Below are 14,197 nucleotides of genomic sequence, written 5' to 3'. Positions count from 1 at the left end.
CATTGTAAGGATCTTCCAAGGAACGAAGGCAGTCAAGATCCAGGGCGAATGAAATTATGAAATGAAGCATTTACAGTTCCCACATCGGATATTGAAGAGCATCTCAACTAGTATAAGCTAGTATGAAGGAAGCCGAGCTTGGTAACATGAGCTTGTAACCCAAGTAGGGGTTTTGAGATGGTGGGACATTGACTCAACCACTTGAGTCGGGTTCAGGATGGCTTTTAACTGGCTAGCCTGTTCCAGGCTAGGAGATGAGCCTTGGATCCCTGGCGATGGCTGGAGGTTCATGGCTTCTAGAGCGGAGGGTATAGCGTGAGGCTGGCTTCACAGAGCAGCGACCACCTCCCGCTTCTGCCAGTGGAAGGATCACCGGCCAGTGCCACCTGGGTTCACCACCATGTCTCAATGGGTTGACCCATTTGGACCATCATCTTTTTAAGGTTGTGGTAGACTGTAATAGTAACTCAGCAAATCTGCTTTCGTATATTTTTATTATACAAGAACTTTAGAATGCAATTACATTTTACTATTTTTTACTAGCGTATTCATACTAATTTGGTAACATATGAGTGAATAATACGATTAATGATTTTTTCATTCATTTTAAAATTATCAAATCATACGATATTAGATAAGTTGTATAGCAGTATCATGAATTATAAATCCAAAAGTAGAGTTATAAATACCTAAACATGTTATGTTAAACCAATTCTAGAAAGAACAATGTTTGGTATCCAATGATAATATATCACTATGTGATTAGACGTTGTTTTATTTTTAATTTAAAATCACGAAATCACATAATAACACATCATTATTAATATCCAATTTCGTTTTTATTTTAAGTACCCATAGTTATATTGCTCTAGAAATTGGAGAGTAGACTATATACAAGGGTATTATAGTCATTGGACCACAATTGAATAGAATACTAAAAAATAGAATGTTTAATTTTAAGTAACCCCCAGAATTATAAATAAAAACTTATTAATACCACCCGCCAAATACCGGTAAAATATAACCAAACTGAAGAGTGACTGCAAAACTTCAAATCGAAGAAGAAAATGGAGAAAAGAGATGATTTGAAGTCAATTTAAGCTCTACTCGTTATTGTTGGTTTGATCATCAACTTTGTTCTGGCCATCGAAAGTACTCAAAGCTCTTAAATCTATGGTGAAAGGGCCTAAATACAGTTGGGTTAACTCAGGAGAAGTGCTTTTAGTGGCCATTTGTGACATTAGAAGCTCGCTTTCTTCCAACCCCTCAAGCCTTTTGCCCTCAATAGTTACGGGTTTTTCCTCGATGATGTAATTTTTTTCTCTACTATAAAAAGATGAGTATTTTCATTTGGGTTTGTAGTTTGAATTTGCAATGAGTTTTTTAAGTTTTCTGCTATGGGTATGTACATTTTTGTTTTAAAAATAAATGATATGTTAAAACAATAAACCAGTCACATATCTAGATGAAATATGAACTTACAAAATAGTCACAACATTCATCAGTCCACATGTAACTGAACTAGTGATGTTGAAGAAAATTCAATCCCAGTTCCTAAGTTGCTGCCCTGTGTTAGGGACTATGCATACAATTCCTGCAAGATGAGACACCAAATGCAAAACAATCAAGAGGAGGAAGGACCACACATAGCAGCAAAGGAGTGGAGCAAATGGCAATTTCACAGAAGGACCACCAAATTTGGAGAGGGAATGTGGCAATCTATGGGAAGGCTTGACTGTAATAAGGATAACAGAAGGGAAGGATCCAAAAAGAATTCAGAGAAGAAAATTGTTGAGAAGGAAGAAGAGAAAGAGTTCTAGTCTCTCAAAAACTAAAATGATTAGTCTGTTTTTTTTAGTCTTTCGTGTTCCTTGAATCTATGTTAATTCCAATGTAAATAACTGCAAGATGGATCAATAAAACTTTGATTGTAATTCTGGAAAATCTTTTCAATACAAGCATCAGTTTACAAATATTGTTATGATATTTGAGTACATTTATCATTCAATACAACAGTAGCTATAATGCATAAATTCCAGATTTCTTGTTCCAGTATTAGTCCAGTAACAAGAGTGCAGCAGCAAGGAGGAGCTAACTCAGTCGCACATCTTCAGCATCTATTTCATCCCCAAACACATTAAAATCTCCAGCAACCATCCTGATACCACAAATCCAGCAGCAGTGGAGAGCAGCTTCAAGGCAAAACTGCAGCGGCAGTGAAGAGCAGCTTCAAGGCAGAACTCCAGGTCTATAACACCCTGCCACTGCATTTTTTGACATGGTGACATGATGAAGCCCCAAGTCTGTGAAGCAATGATATAGTGTTTTGTGGCCTTAATCGTCTTTAGATTTTCTCCAAGTCACTAGCTGTTTGGTGTTAGTGAACTTAAATTTTCCGACTCTGTGCCTAGATCATCTGCAAAAGAAGGAAATAAAATATGAAATTGATAGAGCTAAAAGAACAAATAAAAAAGTTGATATAACAGATAGAGTTACAACTTATAATTTTATGAGCAAGAAAATAGTGGTGAGTCAAGTCTTTTAATCTTATACAGTTTTTTTAGAAGAATTCATGTCATGTATCTTGTTAAAGCTGCTTTGACTTCCCTTTTGTTTTTTTCTTGAAACTATTAATTAACAAAAGACAACTTCAATATTTGAGTTGAAACTAGACAAACAAATATAAAATAACACAACTTTGAGAACATTTGTGTTAAGAAATTACTTAAAGTTTTGAAACTATTCAATTGATTTGGTAAGGACTTGAGATTATCATATCCAACAAGAATTTTCTAGCAAGATATATAAGTAGAGAACACTTCTTGATCTCCACAAGTTCAAGAAATGAGATTTTAGAGTTTTTTTTTTTGGCATTCTTTGATCCTATTGAGAATACATAAGCTTTGTCATCATCACAAAAATTTTAAAATTTACAAGAATTTTTATCCATTTGGAAATGTCTTACCCCCGTTGGAACTGATAACATGCTACTTCAGTGGATTTCCTTTACCTACATTGTTGCCTTGCCAGCTTCGCATCCCTCTTATCATCACAATAAGTTTACAATGTCATAGCAACTTACAAAATTTCTGAAGCAATGAAATTTTTTTTAATCTCATCTATTTGCTTCATGAGATTTCTTGTTGTGTCTTCAATTTTCTATATTTTAACAAGTTGTAGAGTAACAAGGGATAAATATCAATATTTCCTTGTGACTCGGCTGACCAACAGAAAAGAATGTGACTTTGAGAGCAATCCTATTAAGAACTTACTTAAGAGATGCGAGACTGTTTAGTTGATCTGGTACAAACTAGAACTTATCAAATCTAACAAACCCTTTTAGGTAAATTAAATAAGTAAAACATCTCCAGACTTTCAAAGTTTGTAATATGTGTTTTCAAATTTTTTACTCTCACAGTTTCTACAGAAAAGACGTGAAACTTGTCATTATTTCAAAGATATCAAAATGTACAAAAATTTGTTATCGAGGTTGGAAATGTCTTACCACCATAGAAATTGATTGATCACAAGCTACTACAGAAATGTCATAAGGTGGATTTCATATTCGAGTCTTTCATCCAAGGTGAAACGTAACTCCCTTGAAGTTTTTTTTTGTGGATTTCATCTCAAAATTCTTTTAGGATTCACCTTGAATATTAAACATTTAAATTAAGATGGCATGCTTCCCTGTAATAAAAATGCAATGATGGTGGCAACATGTAAGAATAAGACTACTTAAAAGGATTGAGAAATAACATCTTAGATAAACATTGACTGGTTGTACCACTTTAGCAAGATATATGAAGGTCCATTACTTGGCTTCCTCTCACCATTTGGCGGACTCCCTATGCAGATCCAAGAGTACGAAACATAATATGCAATTAGATGTGTGAAGCAGAAATGACTTTTGATCTGGTTGAAAAGTTTAAATATGCTTACATGAAGTTGGAGAAGGAAAACTTTAAGGCCCCCAATGATTTCTGCAACATTGAATCTAAGCATAGCAGTCCTGCATTGCATTGTTTACATTGAGTAAGTTAACAATGATTCCTTAAATAAACTTGAGGCAAAGGAGATATTATTAAAACAACTAAGTAGAAGTAAAAATTTTATAGTGGTCCATACGCTAGAAGATGACAAACCTAAATTGATCAAGATAAGCTTCAAATCAATTCCACGGAAGATATTTCCACTTCTGCCCCTAAATGTTCTTCCCCTGAATTCAGACTCACAAATAACTAAGCATAATATTATCTAATCTGTTGTTAACAGATCCTCGCAGGAACTGAAAAATGAAGCAAGAACATGAAGAATTACTTTTATTTAGAATTCTAAAAATTGGAACTTCCCTAAGCTGGAAGTTTCTTCCGTTACCAATAAACTGATGAAATTAGAAAAGTTGAATTAGAATTTGAGATACAAGGTATTATGTTAAGTTGATTAAATTGAAATGAATTACCTAGACAAACTACAATTCAGAGATTCTCGTTGATGATCAGCTGCCAAAGTTCAAATGAGATTAATAACTTCATAATTAATGAAAAATGTTGTATTACATAAAAATCTTGACAATAGTAGAGATCAAGAAATATTACAAACCTTTGATGAGATCAGATGATTATCATGTAGGATGCTGCAAACTCAAATAATCAACTTCATGATACCTCCTTTGAATTGTAGATGAATTTGCCATCTATTTCAACATAAGGAATTTGAGCAATCTTTGAGGAATGATTTCCCGTAACACTTTTCCATCGTTTTTTAAGCAGTGGACAATCTTTAATATCTAAAGACTGAAGGGAGGGTGGCAGGGTTTGTAGGGATTTGAGTTTTGGGCATTCCCTAATTATCAAATCTTTGAAGTTGCCAAGGTCTGGAATGGATTTGAGCTTTGGGCATCTTATAATCATTAAATCTGTGAAGTTACCCAGGTCTGGAATGGTTTTGAGCTTTGGGCAATCCTCAATGACCAATCTTCCATGAGAGGTGAGGCTGCTCAGACTTGGAATTGATTTGATCCTTGGGCATTCAGAAATACTGAAAAAAGTAAGAGAGGTGAGGTTGCTCGCGTCTTGGATTGATTCAAGCTGTGGGAGATGATCGATCGGCACCCATTCAAGAGGGGTGAGGCCACTGAGACTTGGAATTGATTTGAGCTTTTGGCATTCATTAATGTACAATTGTCTAAGAGAGGTGAGGGCATTGAGAATTGGCACTGATTCGAGCTTTGGGCAGTGCGTAATGCACAAAACTGTAAGAGAGTTGAGGTTGTTCAGGTCTGGGATGTATTCAACCAGTGGGAGACTACTGATATACAACTCTTCAAGAGAGGTGAGGCTGCTCAGGTTTGTGAAGGATTTAAGCTATGGGAATTTTTCAATGCACAACTCTTTTAGAGAGGTGAGCATTCCCATTCCCATTCCCATTCTGTTGTCATCTTCACATTTAGTAATTAAGAGCTGTCTAAGGCTGGTGAGAACACCTTCTCTCTCCTTCAATTTTGGACATTTCATTATTGTAATAGACTCAAGGCAAGGAAGATGGTGTAGACCCAAAGGTAAGGATTCAAGGCTTATACAATATTTTAAACTAATTTTTTTAAGACACGGGCTATTATCAAACGACTCACCAATTGACTTTAGCTCTTCTGATACAGATGGATGTAAGTGCCTTCGGGAGGTACTCATTTCTACTAGATGATAATGTTTCCAGCGCTTTGCAACTTTCAACATCTAGATGGTTGAGTGTCTCAAGCAACAGACCATCTAATGATATGCACTTGAGAGAATCACACGAATAAATCTTCAAGCACTCAAGAAGAGAACAAACACTTAAATTCTTCAAAAATTCCAGTTCTTTGCAGCAGTAAATCATAAGCTTTTTTAGAGATAAAGGTAGGGTGTTCTTACCAATAACTGCAAGTAGGGCTGGATTCGAGCCGAACTGAGCTCAAGCTTGGCTCAGTTCACAGATAGTTGGCTCAAGTTCGAGCTCGAGCTCGAGCTCGGCTAAGGCCAGCTCAAATTCGGTTCAACTCATTTTTTGTTATCAAAACAACGTTATTTTAATACATATTGGTTAAAACGACGTCATTTTGTATCAAAAATTTTAATTAGAAAATCTGACGAGTAGCTTGAGCTTCAGTTCGAGCTCCACTAAGGCCGACTCGTATTGGGCTCTACCGAGCTGAGCTCGAGCTGGCTCAATTCAAATCCAGCCTTAATTGTAAGCCTCCAACCCCATCCAATCTCAAGAGAATTTAGATTTGAAAGAAAATTGGTGATTTTCAAACTTTGCCATGACTCCATAATTTCTTTATTGTGATCAATCCTTAAAAAATCTATTCTTCGAGATCCTTTCTTTAATTTATCTTCAACCTTTGGAATATTTGCAAAGCATCAAGAATCCAATAACTTAAAATCAGTCAAATTATCATTACAAACCATTCCATCACCATTATTAATTTCTAATTTATAATGTACTGGATAATTTGAGAATGAGAGCACCAACTTTGGACAATTCTTAATAACAAATATTTCTAATGAAGAAAGATAATCTGATACTTTTCTAGTAAGCTTAGGACATTTTTCAATAGAAAGTATACACAGCTTAGGAAAAATTCCAGCATCTTCATTTCCTCTCCAGCTGTCCATATGCTTCCATTCTTTCAAATTCTCAAAACGAAGAAATTCTAGTGACTTAAAAGGTGTTCTAAAATTTATTCCTTTTAGACTTGTCATCTCTTTGATGGTTAAATCTTCAAGTGAGCTCAACATTTCAAGTGAAGGCAAAGATGTGCAACTCTTACATTTTTCTAATTTAAGAACCACCAAATTAGAGAGCCATGACAAATCTCCTAACCAAGATTGAAAATTTTCACCACCATAGCCTCTGATTGTGAGTTCTTTCAAATTGCTAGGAGGCATTAGCTTACCAAGCATATTCATTTCCACATTTGTTGTCTGTGAGTTTTCTTGATATCCCCACTCTAGTAACAACACTTTTAAATTATTCTTATTGCTTAGTATTTGATTTGCATTTGTCACATTTTGTAATTTGAAATGTAAAGCTCTCAAAGAAAACTTAAACTCTTCAAAGTTTCTTGTCTACAATAAAATTAGACAATATTTGAAGATTTTTCAACCCATTCATTCCAAATGGCATTTCCTTCAATGAATTTCTACCATTTATATCAAGACGACATAGATTAGTCAAATATTTCATTTTAAAAGATAACTTTATAAGATAAGAACAATCTTTTAATAACAAAGTTTGCAAGTTAAATAATTGGCATCATGACTCGGGTAAACTTTTTATCCAAGTATTAGAGAAGTTGAGATACCTTAAATGCATCATATCTCCAATTGAATTAAGTAAATAAATGATGTAATATCCTTCAAAAGACAATACTTTCAACATTTTTAACTTTGGCAACAAATTAGAAATAACTGAAGCACTTATATAGCCTCCATATCCATGCCTCATGTGTAAAAATGTTCTTAGACTTTTTACTTTTTCCAAAGCTTTAAATTTATTTTTTTCAGTATAAAAATCAGATTTATAAGTGAAATGACAAAACTTTTCGAATTTTTCTGGTAGGTTAACAATATTTTGCTCAGATCTAAAAGCAATTTCTTTGAAACCCAATTGAGCTAGATCATGAACAAGATCATGCATAACATCTTTTGAACGATGATTACTCAATCATTGGAAAAGCGACCTTGAGCATAATTTATGAAAACACTCGCCTGCCTCATCTAGTCGCCTATCATATGGTTGAACAATACCTTCCGCAATGCATAAAAGTGTAAGTTCCTTCTCTACAAATTCATAATCTTGAGGAAAAATTATGCAATAGCCAAAACATCTTTTCAGATTCGAAGGAAGATAATGATAACTTAGCTTTAATGCTGGGAGAATATGATCACTTTCATCAGATGTACTCCACATTTTGCATTCCAATATATTTGCCCAAGTATCACTTGAGTTAGAGCGTAGAACACCACCAAGGGTCTTTGCTGCCAGTGGTAGGCCGCCACACCTTTCAACAACTCTTTTGTAAATTGAATTGGAAATTTGATTAGGAATAACAACTGCACCAGTCCCAAACGTATGCTCCTGAAACAAGGACTTACAAGCTTCTTCGGATAAAAGCTTCAATTGATAAATATGAGAGCATCTTATTGTTTGAGCAACATCTGTATGGCGAATTGTCACGATCATTCTGCTTCCAGGTGCACCGACTGCGAAAGGAGACTTGAGCTTTTCCCATTCGTTGTACTCCACCTTCCAAATATTGTCACGATCATTCTGCTTCTTTCAGTTGAACTCGCAAATCATTTAAATTATCTGGAACGGAGGACGAGAATTGCTGAAGAAGTTTCTTTGAGATTGTGAGAACGTCAAAAGTGTCTGAAACACACACCCAGGCCTTTTTGTCAAACTTGAAATCTTCCAGCTGCTTGTGATTGTACACAACCCAACCAATTGTCGTTTTGCCGATCCCTCCCATGCCGACAACTGCTATTACTTGAAAGTTGGCACCACTTTTCACCATTTTCAGTAGTGCGACTTCATCTTCATTTCTGCCATAAACTTGTTCAGGTGGGACGCTTGATGTTTCCTCTGGCCCTTGAACTACAGCCATACTTGATGTCATTACAGAAAGCTCTTGAAATGCACGTTCAGCTGATCGTTTTGGCGAAGTTTTTCCAACCGGCTATATTTTTTTATCTTGGACCCCATCTGGGCAGCGAACAAAGGACGAGGGAAACAAGCAGGGAGGCAGCTAAGTCCTTTGCTAGAGCTAGTCCAGTGTTGTGCCTTCATTTTGCGTCGCAAAGCTTCGTAGGAAAACTCATCCAGTAAGTCCTCCGCATCATAAGCCCATTGTTGAAGATTGTCAAGCCAATTCTTAACGCTTTGATCTGACAGTTGCTTGTCTTCCGCATTGCGAAGAAGATTTCCAATGTGTGTCAACTTGTTCTCCAGCTCTTCGAGCTCTGAATCTGCCCCACCAACAAGCTTCAGGGCAAAGTCCTGCACTTCATTGGACCGCAATATCAATATTTCAACACTATTAACTTCCCTCTTTCTTCCTTGGCTTTCATCACCTCTAATGCCAAATTCTAGATCATTTTTACACTATAAATTGATTAAAATACGCTCCAACAGCTTAATTTGTTCAAAAATATTTTTTTTAAAAAAGTATTCTTTAAATTATATAAAATGCCAAAGGACTTATTCCCACCCAACATTTGATACTCTCCAAACTTATACCTACTAATTTTGTAAAACCCAAAATCTCATCCATCAAGTGTTAAATTGAACAGTTTCTGTTAATATATGATTTAAATGATTATTCTACCCCTTATCTAGTGAAATAACCAAAATACACTTCCATTTAAATGACTATTTTAAACTTTTTTCCAAAAAAATAAAAATACCCTTTACCATGTAAATAAACCTGAACCGGGTATAAAAGCCATGGACATGACATTATAAGTCAAATAATATATTGTTAAATAACTTAATAGCAATATTAATGGATAAAAAAAAGTATAGAATAAAAGTAAATACGGATTTTTCATAGCCTCCAATAACATAGCAAACACAATAGAAATACAAATGCATAGAAAATGAACACATTTTAGGAGTCAAAAACAAGTTCAGAAGCCTCAAACGTGGTGGACCGTCGATCCAAGGGGATAAGAGGGATCAATTGACCTCCTTATTTCGAATTTCTTTATGTCTAGTATATAAATAAGGTCATAACTCTTAAAATTTTACATTAACCTTTTTTAAATATTATTACTTCTTCGTTGGTCTCTTTATATTTTTTTTTAATTTTAATATACTATTTATTTCCGGCTTGGCTAAAACCAGTCACTCTTTGGCAACAAGAACTACTTGCTTCCCAAAATTCCTGCCAGTGAACAATCCTATCAAAGCTCCAGGTGCATTTTCCAGGCCCTCAACTATGTCTTCCACGTACACAATCTTGCCTTCTCGGATCATGGGCAGCACCTGGTCAAGAAACTGTGAGTATTGGCCGTAATAATCGAAAGCCGCAAACCCTTTAATGCGAATCCTGTTGGGAATAATGTGCATCAGATTATGAACGCCCTCAGGTTGCTTAAGATTGTACTGTGAGATCATGCCGCACACTGCGATGCGTCCATTGACTCTCATGTTTATGAGAACTGCATCCAGCATTTTGCCCCCCACGTTTTCGAAGTAGATATCAATGCCTTCCGGGAAGTACCTGCATCCGGGCAAAGAATGATAGTTTTTAGATTCGGATAACAACACCTGGAGGTACGGCTAGACCTGAACTGAGCAGCTGGATTGGTTTGACTCGAGTTCATTTTAGTCAAACTTGAGTTAAAAGAGTTGTTTTGTTTTATCAAAATAAGCAAAACTCAAGCTAGATAGTGTTCGGCTCACAAGTCGGGCGGATGTCATAAATTCAATTCAATTTTCACTTATAGCTCAATTTGAGTCATATTAAACAATTATCAAAACAACATCATTTTGCACATTATTAGGTAAAATAACGTTGTTTTGCCAATATGCTAGGAACATAAGTCATGAATTTGAGCTGCAAAACTAAGCTATGAAATCAAGCAAAAAACTTTAGTCTAGCTTCAAACTTCGAGCTTAAGAACCAAACTAAACTTGAGACAAAACATGTTTGAACTTAGCTTAGTTTATATCTACCCCTAATTAGAGGTACTAAACTATCATAATTTTTATTTGAATGACCAAACTTATTTTTATAAAAGAAATAGAACTTTCAAACTTTTATATTCTTCTATTCAATGAACTAAACTTTTATTATTTCTCATTGAAGGTACGAAACTAATAAAAGTTTAGTTCGTTGAATAGAAGTTTAATATGATGGCACTAAATACAGAGTTAAATTGTTTCCAAAACAAAACGAAACAAGCTTAAATATGATTGTTGGGTACATCCAATAAGAAATATTGTAAGTTACATCTATTCTATACAAAAGTTTGAAAGTTCGGTTCTTTAATAGAAAAATTTAAGAGTTTAGTACATTCAATAAAAATATTATAAAGTGATAACTTGGATTAAAATTGAAATTAGAATTGGAATGAGTACCTTTTCAAAGCTGCATCCAAGTCATGCTCCTCTTTGTAATTGAAAGCTTCATCAAATCCAAACTTGTTCTTCAGGAGTTTAACCTAACCAATTCTTACAAAGCTATCAATTAACTCTGTATTCAGTGCCATCATATTAAACTTACCAATATTTTGCAAACTAGACTGAATCAATTGATTTGACTAGTTTGACCAAGGTTCAATGATTAAAAAGATAAATAGTGTCGTTGAAGGGGTGAACAATATTTTAGACAAGATAAATAATGTCACCAGATAGACAAACAAGTTAAGTCGGAGCTCCATTTTGAAATCGATTTACACAAGTAGAGTTGTGGATTCAATCCAGTGGCCAGTCTAGTCCAAGTAGAGTGGATTCGATCCGATGGTTTTGATCAAATGAATCAATTTTGGTTGGATGTCCAACTTAACTCAAGATCAACTTGTTTGTCCATTCGATAACACTATTTATTCTCTTGACGACATTGTTTTACTCCTATGGTGGCCTTACTATGATATTGTTCATTGACTCAAATGAATTTAAATATAGCTTCGATCCAACCTTTAAGGTCAGGCTCAACTTTAAATTAAACATGTGCAATTATTCTGCTTAACCTGTATTTGCAAAGCATACAATGTACCGAAAGACCACAAATTTCTTTGGAGCAGTGTATGTGTGTATGTATGTATATATATATATATATAAAATAAGGCATTGATTCCTTGATTGGGTCTAGGGCCAATTTGGTTGTTGAAACGTTGACCTAAACACATGAAAGAGTTCATAATAAAGGCTACAGCCAATAAATTATAAGTTGACAATAATATTCCACCTGCCATGCATATCAAAGTTTTCAAAGTTACAAAGAATGACGTAGCCAAACTTATGGTTGAAAAATGAATAAAATTAGAAAGCCAACAAGATAAGGTTTCTTTCAGACTATGACTGGGTATGGGGACCAGCTACTGCTTGTATTGATACCACAATTATAGGTAGATTCAACCCTAGTTGGTTTGGGTTTCAACCTAAATGTAGCTTAAATGAGTTGAACTCGAGTTAGAGCTCCAGCTCTTGTTCAGACTTGTTCAGGCTTGAATCCACTGTTAAGGACAAGTCCCCAATGCAAGCGAATTAAAATAGAATAAATTTTAGAAAGCAAGAATCACAAAAACTTCACTGATAGAATGAAGTAATTGGTTCACCTTTTCTTTACTTCCAGCACTTCCAACAACATAGCAACCCATCAACTTAGCAAATTGCCCCACAAGCTGACCAACGGCACCTGATGCTGCAGAAATATACACACTTTCTCCTTTCTTAGGAGAGCACACTTCAGAGAAACCAGCCCAAGCTGTCGTTCCAGGCATCCCTGTTGCCAAAATCAACTCACAGACTGTTTCAGAAATCGTAAGGCGAATTGATAGCTCGACGTCAAGTACTAAATTGAACAACTTACCAAGAATTCCTGTATAATAACTGAGAGGCACATCAGTGTGATGGATTTTGAAAAAGGCTTCTGGTTTTTTTATGAGGCTGTACTCTTCCCATCCCGTTGGCCCCCAAACTAAGTCACCTTTCTTAAATTCTGGGTGGTCTGAAACCACAACTTTAGCCACTCCAAGTCCAGTTACTGGCTGCATCACATCACCCGGAAAAAGTTTATCAAATTCAGCGTTAAAGAATCAGGATAATAACATTTGGAGGTATTCAACTATCACCTTTATATTCTATTGAAAAATTGAACTTTCAAAATTTTCTTTTTGAAGGAACCAAACTTTTATATTTTTATATTGAATGAATTAAACTTTTAAATCCTATAAAAGATAACGAATGTATTTGTTTGGTCCCTTTAGTAGGAAACATTGAAAGATTGATAATTCTATAGGAAAATTTGAAAGTTTAGTTTCTTTATTAAGAAAATATGAGGGTTCATCCTTTTTATTGGCAAAATCAAACTTTCAAAATTGTTTTAATAAGTGGACCGAATTGGACTATTAGGAGAATTTTTATTGACAGTTTAGTTTCTTTATTAGGAAAATCTGAGGGTTCATCTTTTTTATTAACAGAATCAAACTTTCAAAATTTCTTTAATAAGTGGACCGAATTGGACTATCTTCTATTAAAGGTCAAAACTAATCAATTGTTCAATATTTTCAATAAGAAATATTAGAAGTGTGGTATCTTTAATAAGAAAATATGAAAATTCAGTTCTTTCAATTGGTAAATTTAAGGGTTCTCTCTTCTATCGAAGGAATTGGACTTTCAAAATTTCCGTATTAAACGAACTAAACTTTCAGACAAAACTATTGAATGGATTAAACTTTCAGCATTTTCTTTTGATGATGCCAAATCAATTATCTTGCTTTCAAAACAAATAATCATAATTGTGTTTATGTGGGACTTTCAATAGAAAATATTGAAAGTTTGATACCTTCAACACATAAAATTGAAAGTTTAGTTCCTTTATTGAAAAATGTGTTGATTCAATACCTCTAGATGGTGTTATCCTTTTAAGAATTTATCTAAATGGGTTGAGAAAAGAATCTTACAGAGCCAGGAGTTAGGGAAGCGAAATCCCTGTTAGCTTCAACTTTTTCCATCAAAATTCTCATGTACGGATCACAGGACAAGTAAAGATTCTTCACAAGAACAGACTTTGAGCCTTCTGGGACCTTCAAGCTCAAGCTACTGCTGGAGATATACATGTCTGATTCACTGGGAAAACCCGTCACATAGTCTCTGAATATCACCTGCTTGTTCTTCACCATCTCTTCACCTTCACCTGCCATTTGTGACCTCTCCTTTCTCTCTACTAGAATCAAATTCCTGGCCTTCTGAATTTATTAAGTCACTTCTGGTTCTTTCACTTTCAGGGAGAAAAAAATTTTGGAGCAGATATTTTTTACGTACTCTTTCTCGTACAATCAATAACACAGAAGTCCAAGATGAAAGATGTCATAAAACTTGAAAGCGAAGAGATTTCATTTAATATGAAGACAGAAGGTCATCACCGAAGAAGAAAAGTAAACGAAAACCAAGAATTTTATTCTTAATTTTTCTGTTACTGCAAATTTTC

At 34.8% G+C, this 14,197-nt stretch overlaps 2 protein-coding genes across 2 annotated transcripts; both read right to left on the bottom strand.

Moving 5' to 3' along the window:
• Nucleotides 1-7,704: 7,704 nt before the first annotated feature.
• On the bottom strand, nt 7,705-8,647 carry LOC123220783 (putative disease resistance RPP13-like protein 1). Its single transcript, XM_044643373.1, has 2 exons — nt 8,426-8,647; nt 7,705-8,316 (listed from the first exon to the last, which is right to left on the bottom strand). Exons 1-2 carry the CDS (start codon nt 8,645-8,647, stop codon nt 7,705-7,707), a joined length of 834 nt encoding a protein of 277 aa, XP_044499308.1.
• Nucleotides 8,648-9,845: 1,198 nt separating this feature from the next.
• LOC123221699 (2-alkenal reductase (NADP(+)-dependent)-like) lies at nt 9,846-13,978 on the bottom strand. Its single transcript, XM_044644600.1, has 5 exons — nt 13,671-13,978; nt 12,578-12,755; nt 12,324-12,490; nt 11,125-11,207; nt 9,846-10,264 (listed from the first exon to the last, which is right to left on the bottom strand). The coding sequence occupies exons 1-5, from the start codon at nt 13,908-13,910 to the stop codon at nt 9,886-9,888; spliced, it is 1,047 nt and encodes a 348-aa protein (XP_044500535.1). The 5' UTR covers nt 13,911-13,978; the 3' UTR covers nt 9,846-9,885.
• Nucleotides 13,979-14,197: the final 219 nt, after the last annotated feature.

The sequence above is a fragment of the Mangifera indica genome, chromosome 7 (assembly GCF_011075055.1).
Source record: "Mangifera indica cultivar Alphonso chromosome 7, CATAS_Mindica_2.1, whole genome shotgun sequence".
Lineage (NCBI taxonomy): Eukaryota > Viridiplantae > Streptophyta > Magnoliopsida > Sapindales > Anacardiaceae > Mangifera > Mangifera indica.
Note: the sequence above shows the minus strand (reverse complement) of the source record. Positions and strands in the feature narration are given on the sequence as shown.